Below are 23,924 nucleotides of genomic sequence, written 5' to 3' on the forward strand. Positions count from 1 at the left end.
CTCACCAAGACTCCAGGGTGAGGAATTTGCATCTTTCAAGGCTGTCTGTTGGCAAACCTAGAGGTTGTAAGTGTGGCTCTGTAGGGCTTCTCCGTGAGCCTGGTAGAGATGGAGCTGCTCTCCTATGCATGCTTGAATGTGTTTGCCTTTGGGTGTATGTGTGGCTCAGGATCCTAGTAAGGCATTTGGGCGCCTGTATTTAAGTGGTAGAAATCTACAAGATAATACTATCTAACAACTCTTACGATCACCTCCCGGAGGCCACACACTAGTTTTCAAATGTTTAACCTCTGATAGTTTTTTCAAAGCTAAACTTTATTTTTGTTGTTTTATATCTCATATTTACAATCAGCTGTGTGAGGTAGGAATTTGAATTCAATTTTATAGGTGAATAGACTCAGGTCATGGGCTTCCTGGTATGGTAGCTCAGTGGTAAAGAATCTACCTGCCAATGCAGGAGTCATGGGTTTGACCCCTGGGTCAGGAAGATCTGGAGAAGCACATAGCCACTCACTCCAGTATTCTTCCCTGGAAAATTCCATGGACAGAGGAGTCAGGTGAGCTGCAGTCTGTGGGGTCGAAAAGGAGTTGAACACAACTTAGTGACTAAACAACAAGACTTAGGTCACAGAGCCAGTTGGTAGCAAAGCAGTTTCAGTCCACAGAGTCCAAAGCCCATGTTCTTTCTGTTTTATGCTGCCTGCCAGTGTTGGAGACAGGGCAGAGAATATACTGGGGACGGTTCTAAAAAAATCAAAGTTTCAATTATAAACTGCCTGCAGGAATACCCCAGACCTTGCTGGGCCCTGGAAGGGCTTCCAGGCCATGAGGGTTTTTATGTTCCTTTGGTTCCTCAGTTGGGTTAGTGACTAGAATGGAACAGCCTCCCACAAACCCACAGCATCCACTGCAGAACCGGCAGCTTATCCTGAGCCCACGTCAAACTCCTTGTATACCCTGTGGTTTGATGGAGAACCCAGTCATGTCGGAGATGAGCAGCTGCTGTTTGAAGTGTCTGGAGAATGGCTGTGGGTTGCATCCTCATGACCTTAGTGCTGATAAACCGAGATTAAATCTTCCCCCAGTTTTTAAAGGGGGAAATCTATGTAGCACCTATTCTCCGAAGAGTTTTTCCTTTAAGATAACACATACCTTGCTCATAACGCATGGGTTTCAGCAGCTAGTCACCATGATGGCTTGGTAAGAACTGATATTGAGATGTTATAAATGGCTATTGGGACTAAAAGAAAGTACAATCAAAGCAGGTGTCAGACATCTTCATCAGCTCTTCTGAGCCTTCAGAGTTGCTGATCAAGGGTGAAATGTGCTCTGCTCCTTTGTGGGAGATTGAACCATTACTGCGTACTTCCTGTTGCTATTTATTGAAAGGGGTATTCTCACATGCCATGACAGCATTTACTCTATTAAATCTATCACACTCCCAGAGTTTAACAATACTATAGTACCTTATGTGGGGAATGTACAAAATAAGGGACAGAGTAATTGTAGAGATAGTTTCTCCCCCAAATACTTCAGCAATGAACATAACGCATGTCTTTCTGGCCCATAATCCTTCCCCCTTCCTTCCCTCCCACCCCACCCCCACTGCCCCTCTCCTTCATCCAGCCCCCACCATCGTTTGGGCAAATGCATATTCTAAGGCAGATGCTTCATGTATGAAGTTCTCAATGCGTAAGGAAAGAGAAACACACTGTGGAAGGAAACATGAGGACTGTTTAATACTACAGAAGTGAACGGGCTGACTCTGCTCCCTGTGTATGAGATGGGTGCTCATCCAGCAAAGCCGATGCATGGCACAGCGACCGTGCTTCGTTGGAGTTCAGAAGCACCTTCTGTAGAGGAAGAAAGGCCCATGCTCCTCATACTCAGAGCGGTGGACCCACAGCGGTTGGAAGCCCTGAAGCGATGCCAGGATGGAGCCCCCCGTCCACACTGCCGTGTCTCTTTCGGGCAACACGTTTACCTGGGGGGTGTCATTGGGACACATGCTGCTCAGTTCCTTCTGCAGACGGTTAGGGAAACCGCTGAGCATAGTGCTCCCCCCGCAGAGCAGGATATTCCCCATGAGGTCTCGTTTGAGGGCGATGTCACACTTGTTGAGGCAGGATACCGTCTGGGTGTGGAGGCCCAGCTGCATGGACTTGATCAGAGAAGGCTTGAAGAACATCTCCGAGCAGAGGAACCTTTCCTGGCACAGGTAGATCGCCTGCCCATCTGGCAGGGTGTACTGGATCATATGCTCAGTAGCTGGGACTTTCTTCTCTTCAATGGGGTCTAGGGCCACAAAGCAGCATTTCTTCTTGATGTCCTCCACGATGCCCAGCTGGCCCTCGGTGAAGTGTTTCCCTGCAGCATTCATCAGCCCCATCAAGTAGGTTGTCAGGTCAGAGCCTGCGTAGTCCAGCCGTCCGGTGATGCTGGGCAGAGGGTAGCCCTCGTAGATGGGAACCACGTAGGACACGCCGTGGCCAACCTCCACCACCAGGCCGGAGGTCCTGCCGTAGGAGTACATGGACAGGCGGGACTGGTAGGCGATGTGCATCGCGGGCGTTCTGAAGGTCTCAAACAGCATTTCAGCATACTTCTCCCTGTTGGTGTGTGGGCTCAGGGGTGGATCTGAAACCAAGACCGCGTGCTCCTCTGGGGCAATCTTCATTTCCTGATGGAAGAGATATTCCCAGATATCCTGCACTGTATCCCAGTCCACAATGATGCCGTGCCGCAGAGGGTTAACCAGCTTGAGACGAACCTCTGGGTTGATGAGCTCGTGCCCCACGAATGTCTCCTTGCGATTGTCGCCGGTTTTGGCGGTCTCCATGTAGGGTTTGCCCACTGTGGTTGAGATCCTGTGGGTGGGCTTGGGCAGCCCGGCAAAGCCACATTTACAGTAGCCTGTGCCAAGGTCCACGACCACTGCCTTGGTCAGCTCTAGCTTGGGCTTCTTGACCTCAGGTGATGTCGTCGGTTCTGGCTCTGAATGGTTACGGCGCACCCACACTGCCCGCTTGGCTGGGCCATCCTTCAGGGAGGCGGTCTGGAGGACCTGTGTCTGCGGGCAGGCCTGCTCACCTATTCTCTCGGAAGGCCCATCCCCTATGACTGCCGCCTGTGGAGCCCACACACTCTCAAGAGCCATCTTGCTCTCAGAAAATTCCTCAATCCCCCCGGCCTCAAGGCCTGAAAGGCTGAAATAAGAGGGCAACTTGAGAATTTCTCCGGTGGTGACATCACTGATTATGACATAATTGAATGTCCCAGGGCTTTCTAGTTACTGGGAAACTGTCTTGTGTTAGGGTATATTTGAGATAGTGTTTTTGAAGTGATTTACTTTTTCCTAAATTTTGTAGTAAACCTGGCTTATCCAATCAATATTTCTTAAGTGCTTGCTGTGTGCAAGGCAGGCAGCAGTGAGGAAAAAAACAGACAAAAATCTCTGCCCTCATAGAACTTACATTCTAGTCAGTGGGAGTTGGTGGGGGAGACAGACAATAACCAAAATAAATATATGGGGTGTGTGTGTGAGTCACTCAGTCATGTCCAACTCTTTGCGACCCCATGGATTGTAGCCCTTCAGGCTCCTCTGCCCATGGAATTCTCCAGGCAAGAATATTAGAGTTGGTTGCCATTTCCTCCTCCAAAGGATGTTCAGGGATCCAACCTGAGTCTCTTGCATTGCAGGCAGATTCTCTCATCAGGCTTCACAGGCCATTGCTAGGACTTTGGCTCTAACTCTGCATGAGTTTGGAAAGCACTAGAGAATTTTGAGCAAAGACTTGATACCATCTGATTTAGGACCAATTGCTGCTTTGGCAACTCTGCCAAGCACTTACAAAAGGTAACATATTCAGATTCCAGGGACTCAGATGTGGACATCTTTGGGTGGGGGGTGGGGCATCATTCACCCTGTGCCACTTGACCTGTGCATCGCGCTTCACTAAGACACTCAAAGCCTGGCGTGCTCTGTTTTACAAGCTCCTCCCCCACTGCCCATGCTTGCTGTCCTTAGCCCTTTGCGTCATCAGTTGAATTCAAGCCCTTACCTCTAGCATTTGAGGTCCCCACGACTGAAGTGACTTAGCAGCAGCAGCAGCAAGCCCTGATAGCTCAGCGGGTAACGAGTCTGCCTGTAATGCAGGAGCCTCCAGAGATGCAGGTTCAAACCCTGGATCGGGAAGATCCCCTGGAGTAGGAAATGGCAACTCACTGCAGTATTCTTGCCTGAACAATCCCATGGACAGAGGAGCCTGGCGAGCTACAGCCCAAAGGGTTGCAGAGTTGGACGGGACTGCGCACAAGCACCTAGTTGCCTCCACGACCTCCTCCTCCTCATCTATTTTTCCAAACACTTTAGCTACTGGAAACTCTGCGCCCTGCTTCCCTCAGAGCCTTTGCTCAGGCTGCGCTCCCTGCCTGGCATGCCTTTCCCTCCTCTAAGCTACCTGACAGGCACCCACTTAGCTTTCAGTACTCTATGTGGGCAGCCCCTCTCTGCAGAACCTTCTGACTCCTTCCCTCTGTGCTCCTCTGTCCTCCCAACAGACGTCCACCTGCAAAGTCCTCTGCATCCCTTCATCTTCGCGACTAGATTGGGCACTGCTTGTGGCCAGGTTGCTGTCATTAGAGCTCTCATAGGCTTTAGGGAGACCTGGTACATTGGAGTTGGAGGAACTTGGGTTACAGCACAAACACTCCAAGAGTTATTTGCTCTTGGGTAAGTCATTTGCATTCTGAACCTTGATTTCCTCAGCTCTGCCTGTCTCCAAGGATTCTGTGAAGTGTCACGTGAGACGCCTGCGACAGTGCTTGGCTCACTGTGCTGTGTGTGTGGTGTGCTAAGTCGCTCAGTCGTGTCCAACTCTTCGAGACCCCGTGGACTGTAGCCCGCCAGGCTCCTCTGTCCATGGGATTCTCCAGGCAAGAATACTGGAGTGGGTTTCCATGCCCTCCTCCAGAGAATATTCCTGACCCGGGGACTGAACCCGTGTCTCATACATCTCCTGCATTGGCAGGTGGGTTCTTTACCACTAGTGTCACCTGGGAAGCCTTTGGCTCACTGCTGCTGCTGCTGCTAAGTCGCTTCAGTCATGTCCGACTCTGCGACCCCATAGACGGCAGCCCACCAGGCTACCCCGTCCCTGGGATTCTCCAGGCAAGAACACTGGAGTGGGTTGCCATTTCCTTCTCCAGTGCATGAAAGTGAAAAGTGAGAGTGAAGTCACTCAGTTGTGTCCAACTCGCAGCAACCCCATGGACTGCAGCCTACCAGGCTCCTCCATCCATGGGATTTTCCAGGCAAGAGTACTGGGGTGGGGTGCCATTGCCTTCTCCCTCTGGCTCACTATAGGGGCTCAAATATTTATCACCCTCTTGACAAGCTGAGAAGCAAGAGGTGATCAGCTAGTGAATGGCGGATTAGGAACAAGGATATAAGGCGAGAAAAAGCAGAAACCTCTGAGACACAAGTGTGCTTGGATTTCTAAAACTGTGCTGGCCACCTGCTCTGTCCTGGAGCAAAGTTGAGTTAGGCCAATGGGGTGGGGGTGTAAATCAAGGGCCCGCCCAGACCAAGCCCCCCCCTGCTGCAACTGCCAGAATGGACCAGCCCGTGTGACATCACAATTCCAAGGGGTTGCCAAGTCCCTGCTAGAGACAGAACCTCATTTCTCCCCAGGGAGCTCTAGGATGTGGATGTGAGACAGGTGAGCAAGGAAGGCAGATGGCAACAAGGAACAGCCCTAGCCCCAAGCCGATGGGCACGGCTCAGGGGGACCCGGGAGAGGCAGGCACCCTGCCAGCTCCTGATGCTGGCATCCGGGACACAAGTTCGGCCACTCAGCTGAAGATGAAGCCCAAGAAAGTGCGCAAGATCAAGGCGCTCATCATTGACCTGGGCTCCCAGTACTGTAAGTGTGGCTACGCGGGTGAGCCAAGGCCCACCTACTTCATCTCCTCCACGGTGGGCAAGCGCTACTCGGAGGCGGCCGACTCCGGTGACACCCGCAAGGAGACCTACGTGGGCCACGAGCTGCTCAACATGGAGGCGCCTCTGAAGCTGATCAACCCGCTCAAATATGGCATCGTGGTGGACTGGGACTGCATCCAGAGCATCTGGGAGTACATCTTCCACACGGCCATGAAGATCCTCCCCGAGGAGCACGCCGTGCTGGTCTCTGACCCCCCGCTCAGCCCCACGAGCAACCGGGAGAAGTATGCGGAGCTGCTCTTCGAGACCTTCGGCATCCCTGCCATGCACGTGACGTCCCAGTCGCTGCTGTCCATCTACTCCTATGGCAAGACCTCCGGGCTGGTGGTGGAGAGCGGGCATGGCGTCTCACACGTGGTGCCCATCTCTGAGGGCGACGTGCTGCCGGGCCTGACCAGTCGAGCCGACTACGCGGGCAGCGACCTCACCAACTACCTGCTGCAGCTGCTCAACGAGGCCGGCCACACGTTCACCGACGACCACTTGCACATCATCGAGCACATCAAGAAGAAGTGCTGCTACTCGGCCCTCAAGCCAGAGGAGGAGCTCGGCCTGTGCCTGGAGGACCTGCGCGTGGACTACGAGCTCCCGGACGGCAAGCTCATCACCATCGGCCAGGAGCGCTTCCAGTGCGCCGAGATGCTCTTCAAGCCCACCCTGGTAGGCAGCAACCAGCCCGGCCTCCCTGCGCTCACGGCCGCCTGCCTGGACCGCTGCCAGGAGGCGGGCTTCAAGGAGGAGATGGCCGCCAACGTGCTGCTGTGCGGCGGCTGCACCATGCTGGACGGCTTCCCCCAGCGCTTCCAGAGGGAGCTGAGCCTCCTCTGCCCCGGGGACAGCCCTGCAGTGGCCGCAGCGCCCGAGAGGAAGACCTCCGTGTGGACCGGCGGCTCCATCCTGGCCTCTCTGCAGGCCTTCCAGCAGCTCTGGGTCAGCAAGGAGGAGTTTGAGGAGCGGGGCAGTGCGGCCATCTACAGCAAGTGCTGAGAGCCGGGGTCCCCACCGGCCAGGTCTGGGGGCAGGCGGCCACAGGCCGCTCTATACGCATTTACAGAATTTCACATAAAATTTTAAAGTGCAGTGGCTCCTGTCTGGTCTGGATTTCTTGCTCTAGGCTGATAGCAGAAGGTGGGGAGGGTGGGGGGTTTGGGCTTTCCATCTATCTGCTGGGTTGGGAGCAGAAGGGGCGGGGGGAGGCTCACTGGCCCCTCCCCCTCTGCCCTCTTCCTGAGGGTGACATCATCATAGAGCCCAGAATGTGGCTTCTTGTTCCATTAGCTCTTCAGGGTTCAAAGCCCAATCCAACCGACACTTATACTGCTTGCTCCCCCATAGACCAAGCGGGGAACAAAGACTCAGATTAAGGGACTGGCTTGGGTTGCAAAGTTACGTGGTGGGTGGGACATTCAAACTAGGTGTCTTTGCCCCTGATGGTTGCCAGCCCACAACCGCCTGCCCACCACCCCCCCCAAAAAGGTACAGCCCATGGGTGTCTCCTGAGTGGGAGGGGCCATTTCTACCCATCAGTGGCCTTCTCCTTTTAGATTCCTGCCAAGACTGTGGCTATTTTTACAGCGTCACAAAGAGCCACTGAATCTGGAAGATGTTAGAGAAACCAGAGGGCCATTTGGAAATCATTTGGTTCTCTCCCTCCTGTAGAGATGGGGAAACTAAGGACCCAGGATGGAGGGGGCCATGTCAGTGGCTGAGCCTGGGTCTCCTGACTCAGGTCATGATTATTTCCAGGAGGGCTTCAAAGATGGTGCCAGTGGTAAAGAACCTGCCTGCCAACGCAGGAGACGTAAGAGATGCGGGTTTGATCCCTGGGTTTGGGAAGATCCCCTGGGAGAGGGCATGGCAACCTATTCCAGTATTCTTGCCTGAAGAAGTCCATAGACAGTGAGTCCCATGGGGTCACACAGAGTTGGGCGCAACTGAAGCAACTTAGTTACAAGCACACAGACATGGCTGCTTTGGTTTGGGCTGCTATAGCAAAACACCGCATGTGGGGTGGCTGGTCAACAACAGAAAGCTATTTTCTTACAGTTCTGGAGGCTGGAAGTCCAAGAGCAGGGTGCCAGCAGGCCGGGTTCTGGTGAAAAGCTCCTTCCAGGTTGCAGACCCCTGACATCCAGCTACGCTATCCCTTGGTGGATGGGATGAGGGGTGTCTCTGGGGCCTTTGCTGTTGAGGCACTAATCCCATCCATGAAGGCCTTACCCTCCCAAAGGTCTCCCTCCCCTAAAGCATGACTTTGGGCATTATGTTTTCAACATAGGAATTTGGAGGTGGGGGTTGGGGACTAGGAGGGTGGAAGCAAACATTTAAACTATAGCAATGATTCTTAGTGGTTAGCAACCTTTAAGCACTTACCAAGCATCTACTGAGGGTGAGACCCAGACTGGAGACAGAAATGGCCAGTGAGGCCCTTGGGATCACACACAGCTACTGGGGGCAGCCACGTCGATAAGGAACCAAAGCCTGAGCTCAGGGTTCCGGGGGTGGGAAAGTGGAGGTGGTGTATTGAAAAGCTGCAAATGGAGAAGTGCTGGGTGTGGTGACCACTCGGTAGCTTTGGGGCTGAAGGACAAGACATCAAGACTCGTGAAGGACTTCAGCTGGTGAATGACTGTCTACCCAGAAGAGAGTCGTTCCTGCCTCTTCTCCTACCCTCACCTCCAGATGGGGGCCCATGACTGGGGACCCGTGAGCAGAGTCAGTGAAATCAGCCATCGGTGAGCTGTGTAATCTGATGGGCCATCAAGTATCCCTTAGCCACTTCTTACCTTAGACAAAAAGTCCTGATCTGGGGGCATTCTGTGAGGCTACCTTTGTCCCTGGTCCTGTGCTAGGAACTGCAGTTTTGGGAAGGAACCAGACATGGTCTTTATCACCTAATGCCCTGGCATCTAGGCCTTTTCTGTTGCCTAGAATTGGGTTTGTAGCCTGGAGTTGGGTTCCTCTGGGACTGGCAGGGCTTTGGTTCTATGCAGGGCTCTTGTCTGTGGGGAGAGCTTCAGACTGGAGGCTGATGGTGCCAGTCGACACAGTTTGTTTGGCCAAACGGTGAAAATGATTTTTTTCTGGGATGTGAATTCTTTCAGTGGGACCTATATTCTTATGTTGCCAGAGTCTCTACCTCTCTGATGTCTTCATACTTACCTGCTGCTTCAACATAACTTTTGCTTTATTAGCCAGCATTCATTTCCGTAGCTTGCAACCCAAGAACTTTTGCTTGATATTTCTCCTAAAAGCCTGAAGAGATACAGAGAGGAAAGTGGAGGCTTATAGAAGGGAATGTAGTGTACCCCAAATCACACAGGCAGTAAGTTAGTGCTGCATGTAAATGCAGTTCTTCCACATGCTGGTCTTGACAGTTGCTGAAAACAAGATCTGTGTCTACCTGCCCACCTCCACAATCTGTTCTTCCTCAGTCCATCCATTCTCAACAACTTCTGTCTCCACAGTCACAGCTTCAGTGCTCTCACGTCCCGTTCATCTCTAAAAACATCACTGTGGCAGGTGCTATAAAAACATGAATCACTTGAGACTCTGATATGAACTTATTTAAGCCAACTACAAGCATGACAGATTTGATTTTTATAGAAAAATATGGGTCCACAGGTTTCAGCTTAGGTGACTGACCACGTGTGTTTATCTCTTCCGCCTAAGCTTCACTGAAGTGATAGCAGAGAAATATAGATGTATAACCTGCCACAAACAAGGATGGTAGGGGGACTGCAGGAAGCCAGAGATCTCTAGTTGATTCTGGAAGGAGGAGAATGGATGCAGGGCAGAAAGGCTGCAGTCTGAAATGTGCAGGTGCTCCCAGCAGGGGAGGGCAACTTCCTGTCCTGAAGGATGAGAAGAGGTTTGAGACTTGGAAAGGCGAAGTAGGGGAGGAAGAGAAGTGTGCCAGACAGTCAGGCCAGGGGCAGAGATGGTAACTAGCGGTCTCTATCTGAGAACGTAGCTCCCCTCTCTCCCTCTGCATAGGTAGGGGGGTGAGCCTGTGAGTGATGTTTTGCAGACAAAACAACTGAAGAGTTCTCTCTCTGATAGCAGTGCTAGTCCAGGGAAGAGGAGGAGAGGACTGGATGATGAGCAGGTCGTGAACCCCACCTGTATCCCGTTGTGGTTCCCCTAAAGCACGAGTCACACTCAGGTCTCACTAACATCCCCCAGGTGGAACCAATAGTTGATGCCCTCCATTTCCCCCCTCATCCCTTACCTACAACTCCCTGTTTCTATATGGGCATCAGATGTGACCTGGGGCTGACTCCCAACTCCAGCACCCAAAGCAGAGCATATGACCTAGGTTAAGCCAGTCAGACCAGTCCATCTACCAGGTCACAGTGGTTGGCTTGGCGTGAGCATGTGACCTCAGCTGTCCATCTGTCTGTGTCCCCAACCCGCAGGGTGAGACACAGACTTTTTGCTTGGAAGGTTGACTTGAAATTGGAGTATATGTGGTGCTGTGGTAACATCTGTTACCTTCCAGAAGGAAGCCAGCTTGAAGCTGACCCACCAAGGAGTGTGGAACTCAGAGAATCTCAGAGAGAGGGCTGGCTGTCCTGAAGCAAAGTGGCCTCCTAGCGAAACCATGTCCAGAGCACCCTCTGCCGTCAGGCCGTCAGACTTTGTTTCCACCGGCATTCATCCTCAAACCTCAGGTAAGAGTTTGTGTGTGTCTGCCACTCTGACTGAGAACATTCTAACTGCTTCTGTTTCCTTCTCAACAATGGCATTCCTCCTGAGCAGTCTGCGTGGAGGAGGAGCCAGGGCTGGAGACAAATCTTACAGTTGAAATATGAAGACCAACACTTCATTTATTTCCCGACACAAAAGCTACCACATGTGAAGAATTTTTGTCATGGTGTTAGAGAATGTTAGATAACACGTTCACACTTTAGAGTAGAAAGCTAAGCGTGTCTGTTGGCCGTTGTCCTCTATTCCCTTGTTTAGATGTTTGTCTGCATGTGAAGTTAAACTTGAGCTTCTTAAGGGCAGGCACTTGGACAGCCTCATTCGTGCAGAGCATGGCATGGGGTGGGTGTTCAGTATGTGCCAGTGGAAGTGATGTCCTCCCAGTCTGTGAGGCACAGGTTACAAGGATCTGTCTGCATTTTACAGGGGAGGACCCTGAAGCTTGGAGAGGTTAAGATTCTTGCCCAACTTTACTCACCTGGTAAATCAAAGTCTTGTGTTAAAGTTTTATGATTCCAAAATGCTTCTCTGCCCTTGTCTCCTTTCTGTAAATTTTCCATCTCTTCTACAAGAACAGCTTCCCAGGTGGTAAAGAATCCACCTGCCAATGCAGGAGTCACAGGAGACTCGGGTTTGATCCCTGGGTCAGGAAGACCCCCCGGAGTAGGAAATGACAACCCATTCTAGTATTCTTGCCTGGAAAATCCCATGGACAGAGGAGTCGGGTGGACTGCAGTCCCAGGGTTTGCAAAGAGTCGAAAACAAATGAGTGACTGAGCACGCACACACAAGAAAAGAAAAATGTGTAAATGATTCCTTTCAATTCAATTCAGTTCAGTTCAGTCACTAAGTCCTGTCCAACTCTTTGCGACCCCATGGGCTACAGCACACCAGGCTTCCCTGTGCATCACCAATTTCTGGAGCTTGCTCAAACTCATGTCCATTGAGTTGATGATGCCATCCAACCATCTCGTCCTCTGTTGTCCCCTTTTCCTGCCTTCAGTCTTTCCCAGCATCAGGGTTTTTTCAAATGAGTCAGTTCTTCAAATCAGGTGGCCAAATATTAGAGCTTCAGCATCAGTCTTTCCAATGAATATTTAGGACTGATTTCCTTTAGGACTGACTGGATTGATCTCCTTGCAGTCCAAGGGACTCTCAAGAGTCTTCTCCAACACCACAGTTCAAAAGCATCAATTCTTTGGCACTCAGCTTCCTTATAGTCCAACTCTCACATCCATACATGACTACTGGAAAAACCATAGCTTTGACTAGATGGACCTTTGTCAGCGAAGTAATGTGTCTACTCTTTAATATGCTATCTAGGTTGATCATAAAAGGGGCAAGCATCTTTCAATTTCATGGCTGCAGTCACCATCTGCAGTGATTTTGGAGCCCCTCAAAATAAAGTCTGTCACTGTTTACATTGTTTCCCCATCTATTTGCCATGAAGTAATGGGACTGGATGCCATGATCTTAGTTTTTTTCAATGTTGAGTTTTAATCCAACTTTTTCACATTCCTCTTTCACTTTCATCAAGAGGCTCTTCAGTTCCTCTTCGCTTTCTGCCATAAGGGTGCATATGCTTTCTGCCATATGCAAAGATTTGCATATCTGAAGTATTCATATTTCTCCAGGCAATCTTGATTCCAGCTTGTGCTTCATCCAGCCTGGCATTTCGCATGATGTACTCTGCATATAAGTTAAATAAGCAGGGTGACAATATGCAGCCTTGACATATTCCTTTCCCAATTTGGAACCAGTTTTTGTTCCCATGTCTGGTTCTAATTATTCTTGACCCGGATACAGATTTCTCAGGAGGCAGGTCACCAATACTGAGACACCAATACTTTGGCCACCTCATGTGAAGAGTTGACTCATTGGAAAAGACCCTGATGCTGGGAGGGATTGGGGGCAGGAGGAGAAGGGGACGACAGAGGATGAGATGGCTGGATGGCATCACCGACTCGATGGGCATGAGTCTGAGTAAACTCCGGGAGTTTGTGATGGACAGGGAGGCTTGGCGTGCTGCGATTCATGGGGTCGCAAAGAGTCGGATACGACTGAGCGACTGAACTGAACTGAACTGAACTTGCATGAAAGTTCCTTTGGTATCTCTAATTTTCTTGAAGAGATCTCTAGTCTTTCCCATTCTATTGTTTTCCTCTATTTCTTTGCAGTTATCATTGAGGAAGGCTTTCTTATCTCTCCTTGCTATTGTTTGGAACTCTGCATTCAAATGGGTATATCTTTCCTTTTCTCCTTTGCCTTTAGCTTCTCTTCTTTCCTCAGCTATTTGTAAGGCCTCCTCAGACAACCATTTTGCCTTTTTGCATTTCTTTTTTTGGGAGATGGTCTTGATCACTACCTCCTGTACAATGTCACGAACCTCTGTCCATAGTTCTTCAGGCACTCTGTCTATCAGATCTAATCCCTTGAATCTATTTGTCACCTTCCACTGTAAGGGATTTGATTTAGGTCATACCTGAATGGTCTAGTGGTTTTCCCTACTTTCTTCAATTTAAGTCTGAATTTTGCAATAAGGAGTTCATGATCTGAGCCACAGTCAGCTCCCAGTCTTGTTTTTGACTGTATAGAGCTTCTCCATGAACAACAAATTTGATGTAATTTCGTGATCATCCCAAGGTATAAAAGTTAAGAATGCCAATCTTTTGGCAAAGGAGAGACAGCTTGCCTCAGATTTCCAGAGACATAAGTTAGCAAGTATTACAGTGACATCCTGTGGTGAAATCCTACTATTTATCCACGGCAAGAGGCCTGTTTTCCTCACTGCCTTATCTGGGCAGCCTGATCTCTCTCCCCCAAGTGTATTACCAAGTTTTCCCCAAGAGTTATCTGTGTAAGGTGGGTTTAAGCAATTAGCTTTATTACAGTATAGACCGTTAACGATGTTCTATTGGATAAGTGGATTTTTTTGGTTTATTATTTTTGCTTTATTAAATCCACGTTGTCTTGTAATGCAGTGGTTCTTAACCAGTTGGGAGGTGGAGTATAGGGATTTGGTGATGCAGCTGGAGCTAGATCCTAATGGCTTGTGAGAGCCCATTGTTGATTATTCAGAAATTTTGTAAGCCAGTTCAACTGTGTTGTGTAGCGTGAAATCAGCCAAGTTGAAAGTATTGCTTTTTTTTTTTCCTCTGCAGGTAGGCCTTCTTTTGAGAGCATCTAGCTAATATGTAATGCCAGGCTCCTCTGTCCATGGGATTCTCCAGTCAATAATACTGGAGTGGGTTGCCATTCCCTTCTCCAGGGGGTCTTCCCAACCCAGGGATTGAACTTGGGTCCCTTGCATTGCAGGCAGATTCTTTACCATATAAGCCACCAGGGAAGCCCCAGTATATAATATAGATACACATTACACACTAAAGGGGAGAGGGTTGTGGCTCAAACAGCAGGGAAATTTTTGTGTTAAATTTTTCATGTCTTAAAAACAATTTTGTTTCATCATGAAGATCTGCTCTGTGAGGTCAGAATGTCTTTTACCACCTGTCCAAGTTCCCCTCTTCTTCAAGGCGCAACCTAAATATCTGCTCCTTTGGAAGGCATTCTTCCCCGCTTGCCCCTTCCCACCACTGTGGCTTGCACACCAGCCTTAGTTTTTATCATCTGCCCAATTTGGTGGAAAGGACAGACTGTGTCTCTCCCATCTCTATTTTGGCTCGTTGTGGGTACTCTGGGGAAAATAAGTGGTATGCATTGCTGCGAGGCTCCTTAATTGTATTTGCTAGGCCTGGACATTTTGCTGTGTTGCCCCAGAATTCTGCAGAGTCTCTAGAGTTCTCAGCCTTTCAACCCTGGCTGCTAGTCAGAATTGCCTGGGGAGCTTTTAAAAAAACACCAGTGCCCGACTTTAGCCCCAGTTAAATCAGAATATGGGGGGTGCAGTGGAAGTACCAGTGTGATCTCCCAGGCCCCCAGGGATTCTGATGTGAGAACCTGTGCTCCAGGGCCACCTCAGAGCCCACCTCCTCTTTCATTTTCATGGCCAGAAATGCCAAAAGCTTTCAGGCAGCACTCGGTGTAGAAAAAAGTCCTTTTCCTGAGATGGAGCCCTTCAATGTACCAATTTTCTGAGCCTTGCTTAGAGACCACAGCATGGCTTCTAAGAGGAGTTGCACCGCTCCTGGCTTCTGCATTTGCATAAACACATGAATAATAATTAGGATTCAAATAAAGCAATAAAATTACGCTCAGTGAGTCATGGGAAAGTCAGGCTGAAATACAGCGCTTTAAGGATGATCCTTGAGCAACTGCAGAGAGACAGAGAGAGTCACTTCCTTGGTTTTAGGCTGTAAGTGTCCAGCAGAGAAAACTGGAGGATAGAAACGGATCAGTTCAGTTCAGTTGCTTAGTCGTGTCCAACTCTTTGCAACCCCATGGACTGTAGCACGCCAGGCTTCCCTGTCCATCACCAACTTCTGGAGCTTGCTCAGACTCATGTCTGAGTTGGTGATGCCATCCAACCACCTCATCCTCTGTTGTCCCCTTCTCCTCTCGCCTTCAATCTTTCCCATCATCATGGTCTTTTCTGGTAAGTCAGTTCTTTGCATCAGGTGACCAAACTATTGGAGCTTCAGCTTCAGCATCAGTCCTTCCAATGAATATTCAGAACTCTTTTCCTTTAGGATGGACTGGTTGGATCTTGTAGTCCTTTGTCAGCAAAGTAATGTCTCTGCTTTGTAATATGCTGGCTAGGTTTGTCATAGCTTTTCTTCCAAGGAGCAAGCATCTTTTAATTTCATGGCTCCAGTCACCATCTGCAGTGATTTTGGAGCCCAGGAAAATAGTCTGTCACTGTTTCCATTGATTATATTCTTATCTGATTATAAATCAGATTGATTATATTCTTTGCAGCCGAAGATAGAGAAACTCTATACAGTCAGCAAAAACAAGACCGGGAGCTGACTGTGGCTCAGATCATGAACTCCTTATTGCAAAATTCAGACTTAAGTTTAAGAAAGTGGGGAAAACCACTAGACCATTCAAGTGTGACCTAAATCAAATCCCTTACAACTATACAGAGGAAGTGACAAATAGATTCAAGGGATTAGATCTGATAGACAGAGTGCCTGAAGAAACTGGATCAGTAAGACTTTGAATGTGAGCTCTCAACCACAACCTTGAGAAGCACCCCTTCTCATTTTTATGGCCAAATAAATGGATATAGTGTTGAATTCTGCCGGGATCCCCTTTTTTCCCAGCAATCCCAAAGAAAGGCAATGCTAAAGAATGTTCAAGCTACCACACAACTGCACTCATCTCACATGCTACCAAAGTAATGCTCAAAATTCTCCAAGCCATGCTTCAACAGTATGTGAACCAAGAAAACTCCCAGATGTTCAAACTGGATTTAGAAAAGGCAGCAGAACAAGAGATCAAATTGCCAACATTCACTGGATCATCAAAAAAGCAAGAGTGTTCCAGAAAAACATCTACTTCTGTTTTATTGACTATGCCAAAGCCTTTGACTGTGTGGATCACAACAAACTGTGGAAAATTCTTAAAGAAATGGGAATACCAGACCACCTTACCTGCCTCCTGAGAAATCTGTATTCAGGTCGAGAAGCAACAGTTAGAACCAGACATGGGAACAACAGACTGGTTCCAAATTGGGAAAGGAGCATGTCAAGGCTGTATATTGTCACCCTGCTTATTTAACTTATATGCAGAGTACATCATGCGAAATGCCAGGCTGGATGAAGCACAAGCTGGAATCAAGATTGCCTGGAGAAATATCAATAACCTCAGATATGCAAATGACACCACCCTTATGGCAGAAAGCGAAGAGGAACTGAAGAGCCTCTTGATGAAAGTGAAAGAGGAGAATGAAAAAGTTGGATTAAAACTCAACATTGAATAAACTAAGATCGTGGCATCCAGTCCCATCACTTCATGGCAAATGGATGTAAACAGTGACAGACTTTATTTTGGGGGGCTCCAAAATCACTGCAGATGGTGACTGCAGCCATGAAATTAAAAGACACTTGCTCCTTGGAAGAAAAGCTATGACCAACCTAGACAGCATGTTGAAAAGCAAGGACATTACTTTGCTGACATAGCTATGATTTCTAGTAGTCGTGTATGGATGTGAGAGTTGGACCATAAAGAAAGTTGAACGCCAAAGAATTTATGCTTTTGAACTGTAGTTTTGGAGAAGACTCTTGAGAGTCCCTTGGACTGCAAGGAGATCAAACCAGTCAATCCTAAAGGAAATCAGTTCTGAGAATATTCATAGGAAGGACTGATGCTGAAGCTCCAGTACTTTGGCCACCTGATGTGAAGAGCCGACTCATTGGAAAAGACCCTGATGGTGGGAAAGATAGAAGACAGGAGGAGAAGGGGATGACAGAGGATAAAATGGTTGGATGGCATAACTGCTTCGATGGACATGAGTTTGAACAAGCTCCAGGAATTGGTGATGGACAGGGAAGCCTGGAGTGCTGCAGTCCATGTGGTCACCAAGAGTTGGACTTGACTGAGTGACTGAACTAAACTAAAAAACGGCAGCTTGGTACATTTCGGTAGTTCTCAGCACTTTCTTCATTTTGTTGTTGCCTGAGAGAACCAGGCCTCTTATCTACCTCTCAGCCTGGCATGTGCCTGCATTCATGCATACACCTGTACATGCTTGCACACACATGTACATAGAGCATGCAGTCTCCATAAAATAATTTGTCTTTGTGATGGGGAGCATTAAAACAGAGGGCCAAGCTCTTGTCTTGGCCTTGTGGTTCTCAAACTTTGTTGTTTATTAGAATCACACGAGGAGCTTTCAAAATTCCTCATGTCAAGGCCTTCCGGCACCAAGATGGAGTCACCTTGTCCTCTCAGGCCCTCCCTTTTACAGCTAAAACCCCCTGCACACTGACAGAGACTCTCCTTGGCCAAACTCTAGCCAGGGCCCCTTGAGCCCGCTCTCAACTAAGCCTCAGCTTTGGCCTATGAAGACTGGTTGTCATTGTTTGGTTGCTCAGTCATGTCTGACTCTTTTGTGACCCCATAGACTGTAGCCTGCCAGGGTCCTCTGTCTGTGGGGATTTCCCAAGCAATGATACTGGAGTGGGTTGCTATTTCCTTCTCCAGGGGATCTTCCTGACCCCTGGAGAACCCACGCCTCCTGCATTGCAGGTGGATTCTTTGCCACTGAGCCACCTGGGAAGCCGAGAAAGGTGGGGAAATCATTAAAATAACTTAAGGCTGCATCCCTAGGATGACCCCCATTACCCTTTAGAGTGTCTGTCTGAGAAAACTCAGAATACCCAAAGAATTTCCTGTTTGTTCCAGCCAACACCTGAAGGAAGATATACTCCTTTTCTTCCCGGCTCTGTGGGAGGGTAGGAGTCTAACTTCAATAAATACCAACTGGCGGGCCCAGGTGGGTTTCCCAGGGACTAACCTCTGCTTCCTACTTTTGTTATTTTTCACTTCTTTGACTCTCCTCAAGCCCGTGCTTGACTTCCTCTCTATGCATTCATTTTCCCTTTAAAATTCACAGTCACCTCTGTATAAAGCAAGATGGAACTCTTTTCTCTCCTATAATAGCATTTAGTGATTAAAATCTATTCTTATCACTTAAATTAGTGTCCAGCTTTGTTTAACTTTGACCGTAAAACCCACCAAACAAACCTAAGTGTGTTAGTCACTCAGTCGTGTCTGACTCTTTGCAACCTTATGGACTGTAACCCACCAGGCTCCTCTGTCCGAAGAATTCTCCAGGCAAGAATAGTGGAGTGGGTTGCCATTTCCTTCTCCAACATAGGAAGACTCCAAAAAGTGAAAGAAGATGTGCTTGTAGGCAACTTGTTATCTTTAGGAATTACTTATATTAACTGAATATTCTTATTTTTTGTAAGGCCTCCAAATGCCAGAGCATCACAAATAAAAAAGAAAATATAGTTAATGTAAGCGGCCCAGTGATGAATGGATGTCAAATAGACAGACACAAAAATCTAAAAAAAACCCCATAGTTGGAATGGGTTTCAATGGGGCTGAGTAAGGACTTGATCTCCTACTTCATCCTCCCGCACGTGGCGGGGGGTGCCCTGTTCTGATTGCCCCAGTAGGGTGGTGTCAGTGGGTCTAGCGCTCCTGCACCTCTGTCCGCATGTAGCAGCACCGAGGCAGAACAAAGTGATGAGAGGTGGGGCTGGCCGGCACCTTCGTTTCTCCTCTTTATGCTCCTGTGATGGGGGCCCAGTGGAGAAGTGATCTTACACCCCCACTTGGAGGCAAATAATCTGTGGATATTGACAAACTGATTATAAAGTTATTATGGAAAGGAAAAAGACCCAAGATAGCCAGGACCACACTGAGGAGGAAGAAAAAAGTTGAAGACTGACATTATTTGACTTAAAGGTTTACTATAAAGCTATAATAATCAAGACGGTGTGGCACTGGTGAAAAAGAGATCAGTGAACACTATAGAGAGTTCCCAAATAGACATACAAATATTATCAACTGATTGCTGACAATGGCATAAAAGCATTCAGTAGAGAAAATATTAATAAAAGGAGCTAGAACCATTAGAAATCCTTCTGCAAAAATATAAGAAAAGAAACTAGACACACACTCTATGCTTTTCACAAAAATTAACTCAGAATGGAATCATAGACCTAAATGTAGAACACAAACCTATAAATCTTCCAGAAAATCTAGATCACCTTGGGTTTGGTGATGATACCTCAGATGCAACACCAAAAGCAGAGTCCATGAATGAAAAAATTGAACTAAGTTGGACTGTATTAACAGGAGAAACTTGTGCTCTGTGAAAGACACAGTTAAGAAAATGAAAAAACAAGTCACAGAATGGGAGAAAATATTTGCAAAGCAAATAATCTGATAAAGGATTTGTATCCAAAAAGCTCTTTAAAACTCAACAATAAGACAATGAATAATCCAGTTAAAAAATAGGCAAAAGATCTAAGCAGACACTTCAATAAAGAAGCTATACAGATGGCAAATATACATATGAAAATATGCTTATCCCATATAAAAGATACAAAACGGTACATCCACTTTAAATGACAATTTGTTTTTTTGTTTGAAATTTTTAGTGAGCTAAATGTATTCTTACTATATGATCTAATAATCACACTCCTAGGTATTTACTCAAGTGAATTGAAAACCTACGTTCCCATAAAACCTACACATGAATGTTTATAGAATCTCTACTCTAATTGCCCAAAACTGGAAGCAACTGAGATGTCCTTAAATAGATAAATGGTGCTACATCTGTACAGTGAAATATCATTCAGCAATAAAAACTACGGACTTCAGTTAATAATAATATATCAATATTGGTTCATTAATTATTACAAATGTGCTACATGACTGCAAGATGTCAATAATAGGGAAAATGTGTACAGATTGGGGGGCTGGTATTTGGAAACTTTCTGTACCATCTGTTCAATTTTTCTCTAAATCTAAATCTATCTTAAAAAATCTATTAAGCAAAAAAAAGAGGCAATCTATAGCCTGGGAGAAAACATCCACAATATCCATACATATATCTGCAAAACCATATATCCACCAAAGGACTAGTATCTAGAATTTGTAAAGAATTCTCAAAACTGGACAGTTAAAAATAATCCAATTAAAAAATGAACATAAGATATGAACAGGCATTTCACTAAAATGGATATATAGTTGGCAAATGTGCTCAGATTCAATCACTTAGTCATGTCCAACTCTGTGACTACATGGACTGCAGCCTGCTAGGCTCCTCTGTCTATGGGATTTTTCAGGCAAGAATACTGGAGTGGGTTGCATTTCCTACTCTAGGGGATCTTCCTGATCCAGGAGTTGAACCAAGTCCCCTGCATTGCAGGCAATTCTTTACCATTGAACCACCGGTGAAGCCCAGTTGGCAGATAAGGACGTGAGAAAAAACCTCATCACTAAGCATTAGAGAAATAAATGCAGATTAAGACCACAAGGAGAACTATCACACATCAGAATGGCTTTTAAGAAAGAATGATGATAACACCATAGCTGGTGAAGAAGTGAATGTAGATCACTCACATGAGGTTGCTCATGGGAATATAAAATGATCCAGTCACTCTAGAAAATAGTTTAGTTTCTTACAGAACTAAACATGTAACTGCCATACCAGCTAGCAATTGCACTAAGACATTTATCCCAAAGAAATGAAAACTTCTCTTTGCACAAACACCTGTATACAAATATTCATAATAGCCAGAAACTGGAGACAACTCAGATGTCCTTCAACAGTGAAATCAGCTGGTACATCCATACTGGGAAATACTACTCAGCAATAAAAAGGAATGAACTATTGAAATACTGGAGAAGGAAAAGGCAACCCACTCCAGTATTTTTGCCTGGAGAATCCCATGGACAGAGAAGCTTGGCAGGCTACAGTCCATGGGGTTGCAAAAGTCAGACACAACTTAGTGACTAAAGAGAGAGAGAGAGATTGAAATACAGCTTGGATGAGTCTCCAGGGAATTCAGTTCAGTTCAGTCCAGTTGCTCAGTCGTGTCTGACTCTTTGCGACCCCGTGAACTGCAGCACGCCAGGCCTCCCTGTCCATCACAAACTCCCGGAGTTTACCCAAACCCATGTCCATTGAGTCGGTGATGCCATCCAACCATCTTATCTTCTGTCGTCCCCTTCTCCTCCTGCCCTCAATCTTTCCCAGCATCAGGGTCTTTTCAAATGAGTCAGCTCTTTGCATCAGGTGGCCAAAGTATTGGAGTATTGAGTGAAAAAAAAAAAAATGCAATCCTAAAAGGTCACATACTACAAGATTCCACTTATATTAACATTCTTGAAATGACAAAAATTATAGAAATGGAGAACAGATTAATGGTTCCCATGGGTTAGGGATAGGTAGGTAAGGGGAGCTGGGTGTACCTATAAAAGGAAAGTTCAAGAGCTCCTTATGATGGTGAAACTGTTCTGCATCTTGACCGTATAAATGTTAGTGTCATGGCTGTGATATTGTACTATAGTTTTGCAATATGTTACTAATGGGGGGAAATGGGATCTCTGTATTATTTCTCACAACTGTCCATGAATCTACTGTTATCTCACAATCAAATATTAACTGAAAATGGAGAAATGTGAAAAATAATACTAATGCCCAGACCACATTTTAGAGTAGTTAAGTGAAACTCTCTGGGGGTGGGACGAGTTACTAATATTTCTTTTTAAATTTTCCAAGTAGTTCTAATGTGAAGCCACATTTAAGAATCAGGTAGTGCAGTAGTAAAGAATCTGCCTGCCAACACAAGAGACATAGGAGACACAGATTCCATCCCTGGGTCAGGAAGATCCCCTGGAGTAGGAAATGGCAACCCACTCCAGTATTTCTTGCCTGGAAAATCCCATGGACAGAGGAGCCTGGTGGGCTACAATCCATGGGGTCTCAAAGAGTCGGATATAACCAAACACATACACACACATACATGTGGAGCATGAGGCATCAACATACAGGCTGTGGAGAGTTTCAGAGTTGTCCAGATCAACTCACACTAGCCATGTGGCCTTAGGAAAGCTGTTTAACCTCAGGCTCTTCATTTGTAAAACAGCAACTACCTGTCCTTATGCTTCCCAGTGCTTTGTTGAAGATAAAAGAGAAAATGTAGCTGAGTGTTTTATAAATTGTAAAATGCAATATAAATGTTCTGGTCAATATATAACACAATATGTGTTGTCCATCCAACACATGTTGACCAGATGGACCTTTGTCAGCAAAGTAATGTCTCTGTTTTTTAATATGCTGCGCTATGCAGATGAAATTTATTTTTAAGAAAAGGAGAAAGCATTAGAACTTTGGCAACATAGTTTAAGAGCCTGAAAAGGTGCTGTCATTGACATTTCATTCTTTCTTTACTCATCCTGTAGTAGGTTTTATGGAGATCTGTGTTTTTTTTCACTTTTACCCTTAAAAACCAAAGACTTAGTTTCAGGATGTGTCATGCCCTGGGTATGTCCATAGAGTCTTAAAGAGAAAATACTGCTCTAACCATTACACACATTTTTTATTCCTCTCAGTGTTTGCTGCCTACCCCAGTCTCCCTGTAGACTTGATTGTGGGAACCAGTAGTGAACACCATGTTAAAATCCATTTGACACCTGTTTGAGACTGACCCAAAACGTCAGCCCAGGTTCCTGGTCTCCAGGAGGTGCACGGGGGTGAGTCATTTTGAAGACTTTGGATTCTTCCATGTCTGGTAATGGACACATGAGAAACAGATAAGAAGGAAAGATTTGTCTTTCCCCTAAGGGTACTGCTGAAGTGTTCCCAACAAGAAATAGATAGGAAAAGGTCATGGACAACTGGGGAACTGAAACAGAAATGATCTGCTCCAGCTTCTTTTTGGATGAGAAAACAGAGGCTCTGGGTTGGGAAGCAGCTTGCCAAGGATACATCACTGGTGAACAGAGGAGCTGGGACCATTGTGAGATTCCCCAGGGTCTTGTCCTGTACTCTCTCCACAGCATTGGAGCTTCTGGCGCAGCTGTGTGCAGCTTGGCCTATCCAAACTCTTTGCACCGCTTTTTAATCCTTAAAGAATCACTTAAAGAGGAACAGACTTGTCTGCAGGTGCAAGTGACCTGGCAGGAGTGCACTCTTGCGGAAATGTGATCATGCTCCCTCTATGGAGAGCAAGAATGAGTTACTTCCAGTAACAGCCAACCCAGTTTCTTTCACAATGAAGTTGCTCAGTCGTGTCCGACTCTTTGCGACCCCATGGACGGTAGCCTATCAGGCTCCGCAGTCCATGGGATTTTCCAGGCAAGAATACTGGAGTGGGCTGCCATTTCCTTCTCCAGGGTCTTTCACAATACTGGCGGGGGAAAGACTCCACACATCAAAACCGTATCTTCAGAACACAATGGGTTTGGAGCTCTAGCCTGAGTTCCCAGACACCATCTTCAGGCCCCAGCTTTTCCATCACTGTCAGGGAGCTCACATGGCCAGCTATATGTCACCAGGAGATGTGATGGCATTAAGAAGATTTCCCCCAACCAAAGCCAAATTTAGCAAATGGCAAAGCCTCACAGCCAGATCAAGAAAAAGCCAAGCCTTCCTGTTGAAGATGGGTAAAGCAGGAAGAAGGCCATGGCAGAGAATAATAACGTTGTTTTAACAAAACACTCTCCTTCAATTGGATTTTTAGCGGGACATATGGCTGCTCAGTTGTAGACTGCATTTACCAGCCTCCTTTGC

General features: G+C 46.9%; 2 protein-coding genes across 2 annotated transcripts; one reads left to right on the forward strand and one right to left on the reverse strand.

Annotated features, from left to right (window-relative positions):
- Positions 1-1,840: 1,840 nt before the first annotated feature.
- ACTL7A (actin like 7A) lies at positions 1,841-3,157 on the reverse strand. Its single transcript, XM_061163987.1, has one exon. The coding sequence runs from the start codon at positions 3,155-3,157 to the stop codon at positions 1,841-1,843; it is 1,317 nt and encodes a 438-aa protein (XP_061019970.1).
- A 2,580-nt stretch (positions 3,158-5,737) lies between these two features.
- ACTL7B (actin like 7B) lies at positions 5,738-6,991 on the forward strand. The gene has a single exon (XM_061163988.1). It carries the CDS (start codon positions 5,738-5,740, stop codon positions 6,989-6,991), a length of 1,254 nt encoding a protein of 417 aa, XP_061019971.1.
- Positions 6,992-23,924: the final 16,933 nt, after the last annotated feature.

This window comes from Dama dama, chromosome 16, assembly GCF_033118175.1.
Source record: "Dama dama isolate Ldn47 chromosome 16, ASM3311817v1, whole genome shotgun sequence".
Taxonomy (NCBI): Eukaryota; Metazoa; Chordata; class Mammalia; order Artiodactyla; family Cervidae; genus Dama; species Dama dama.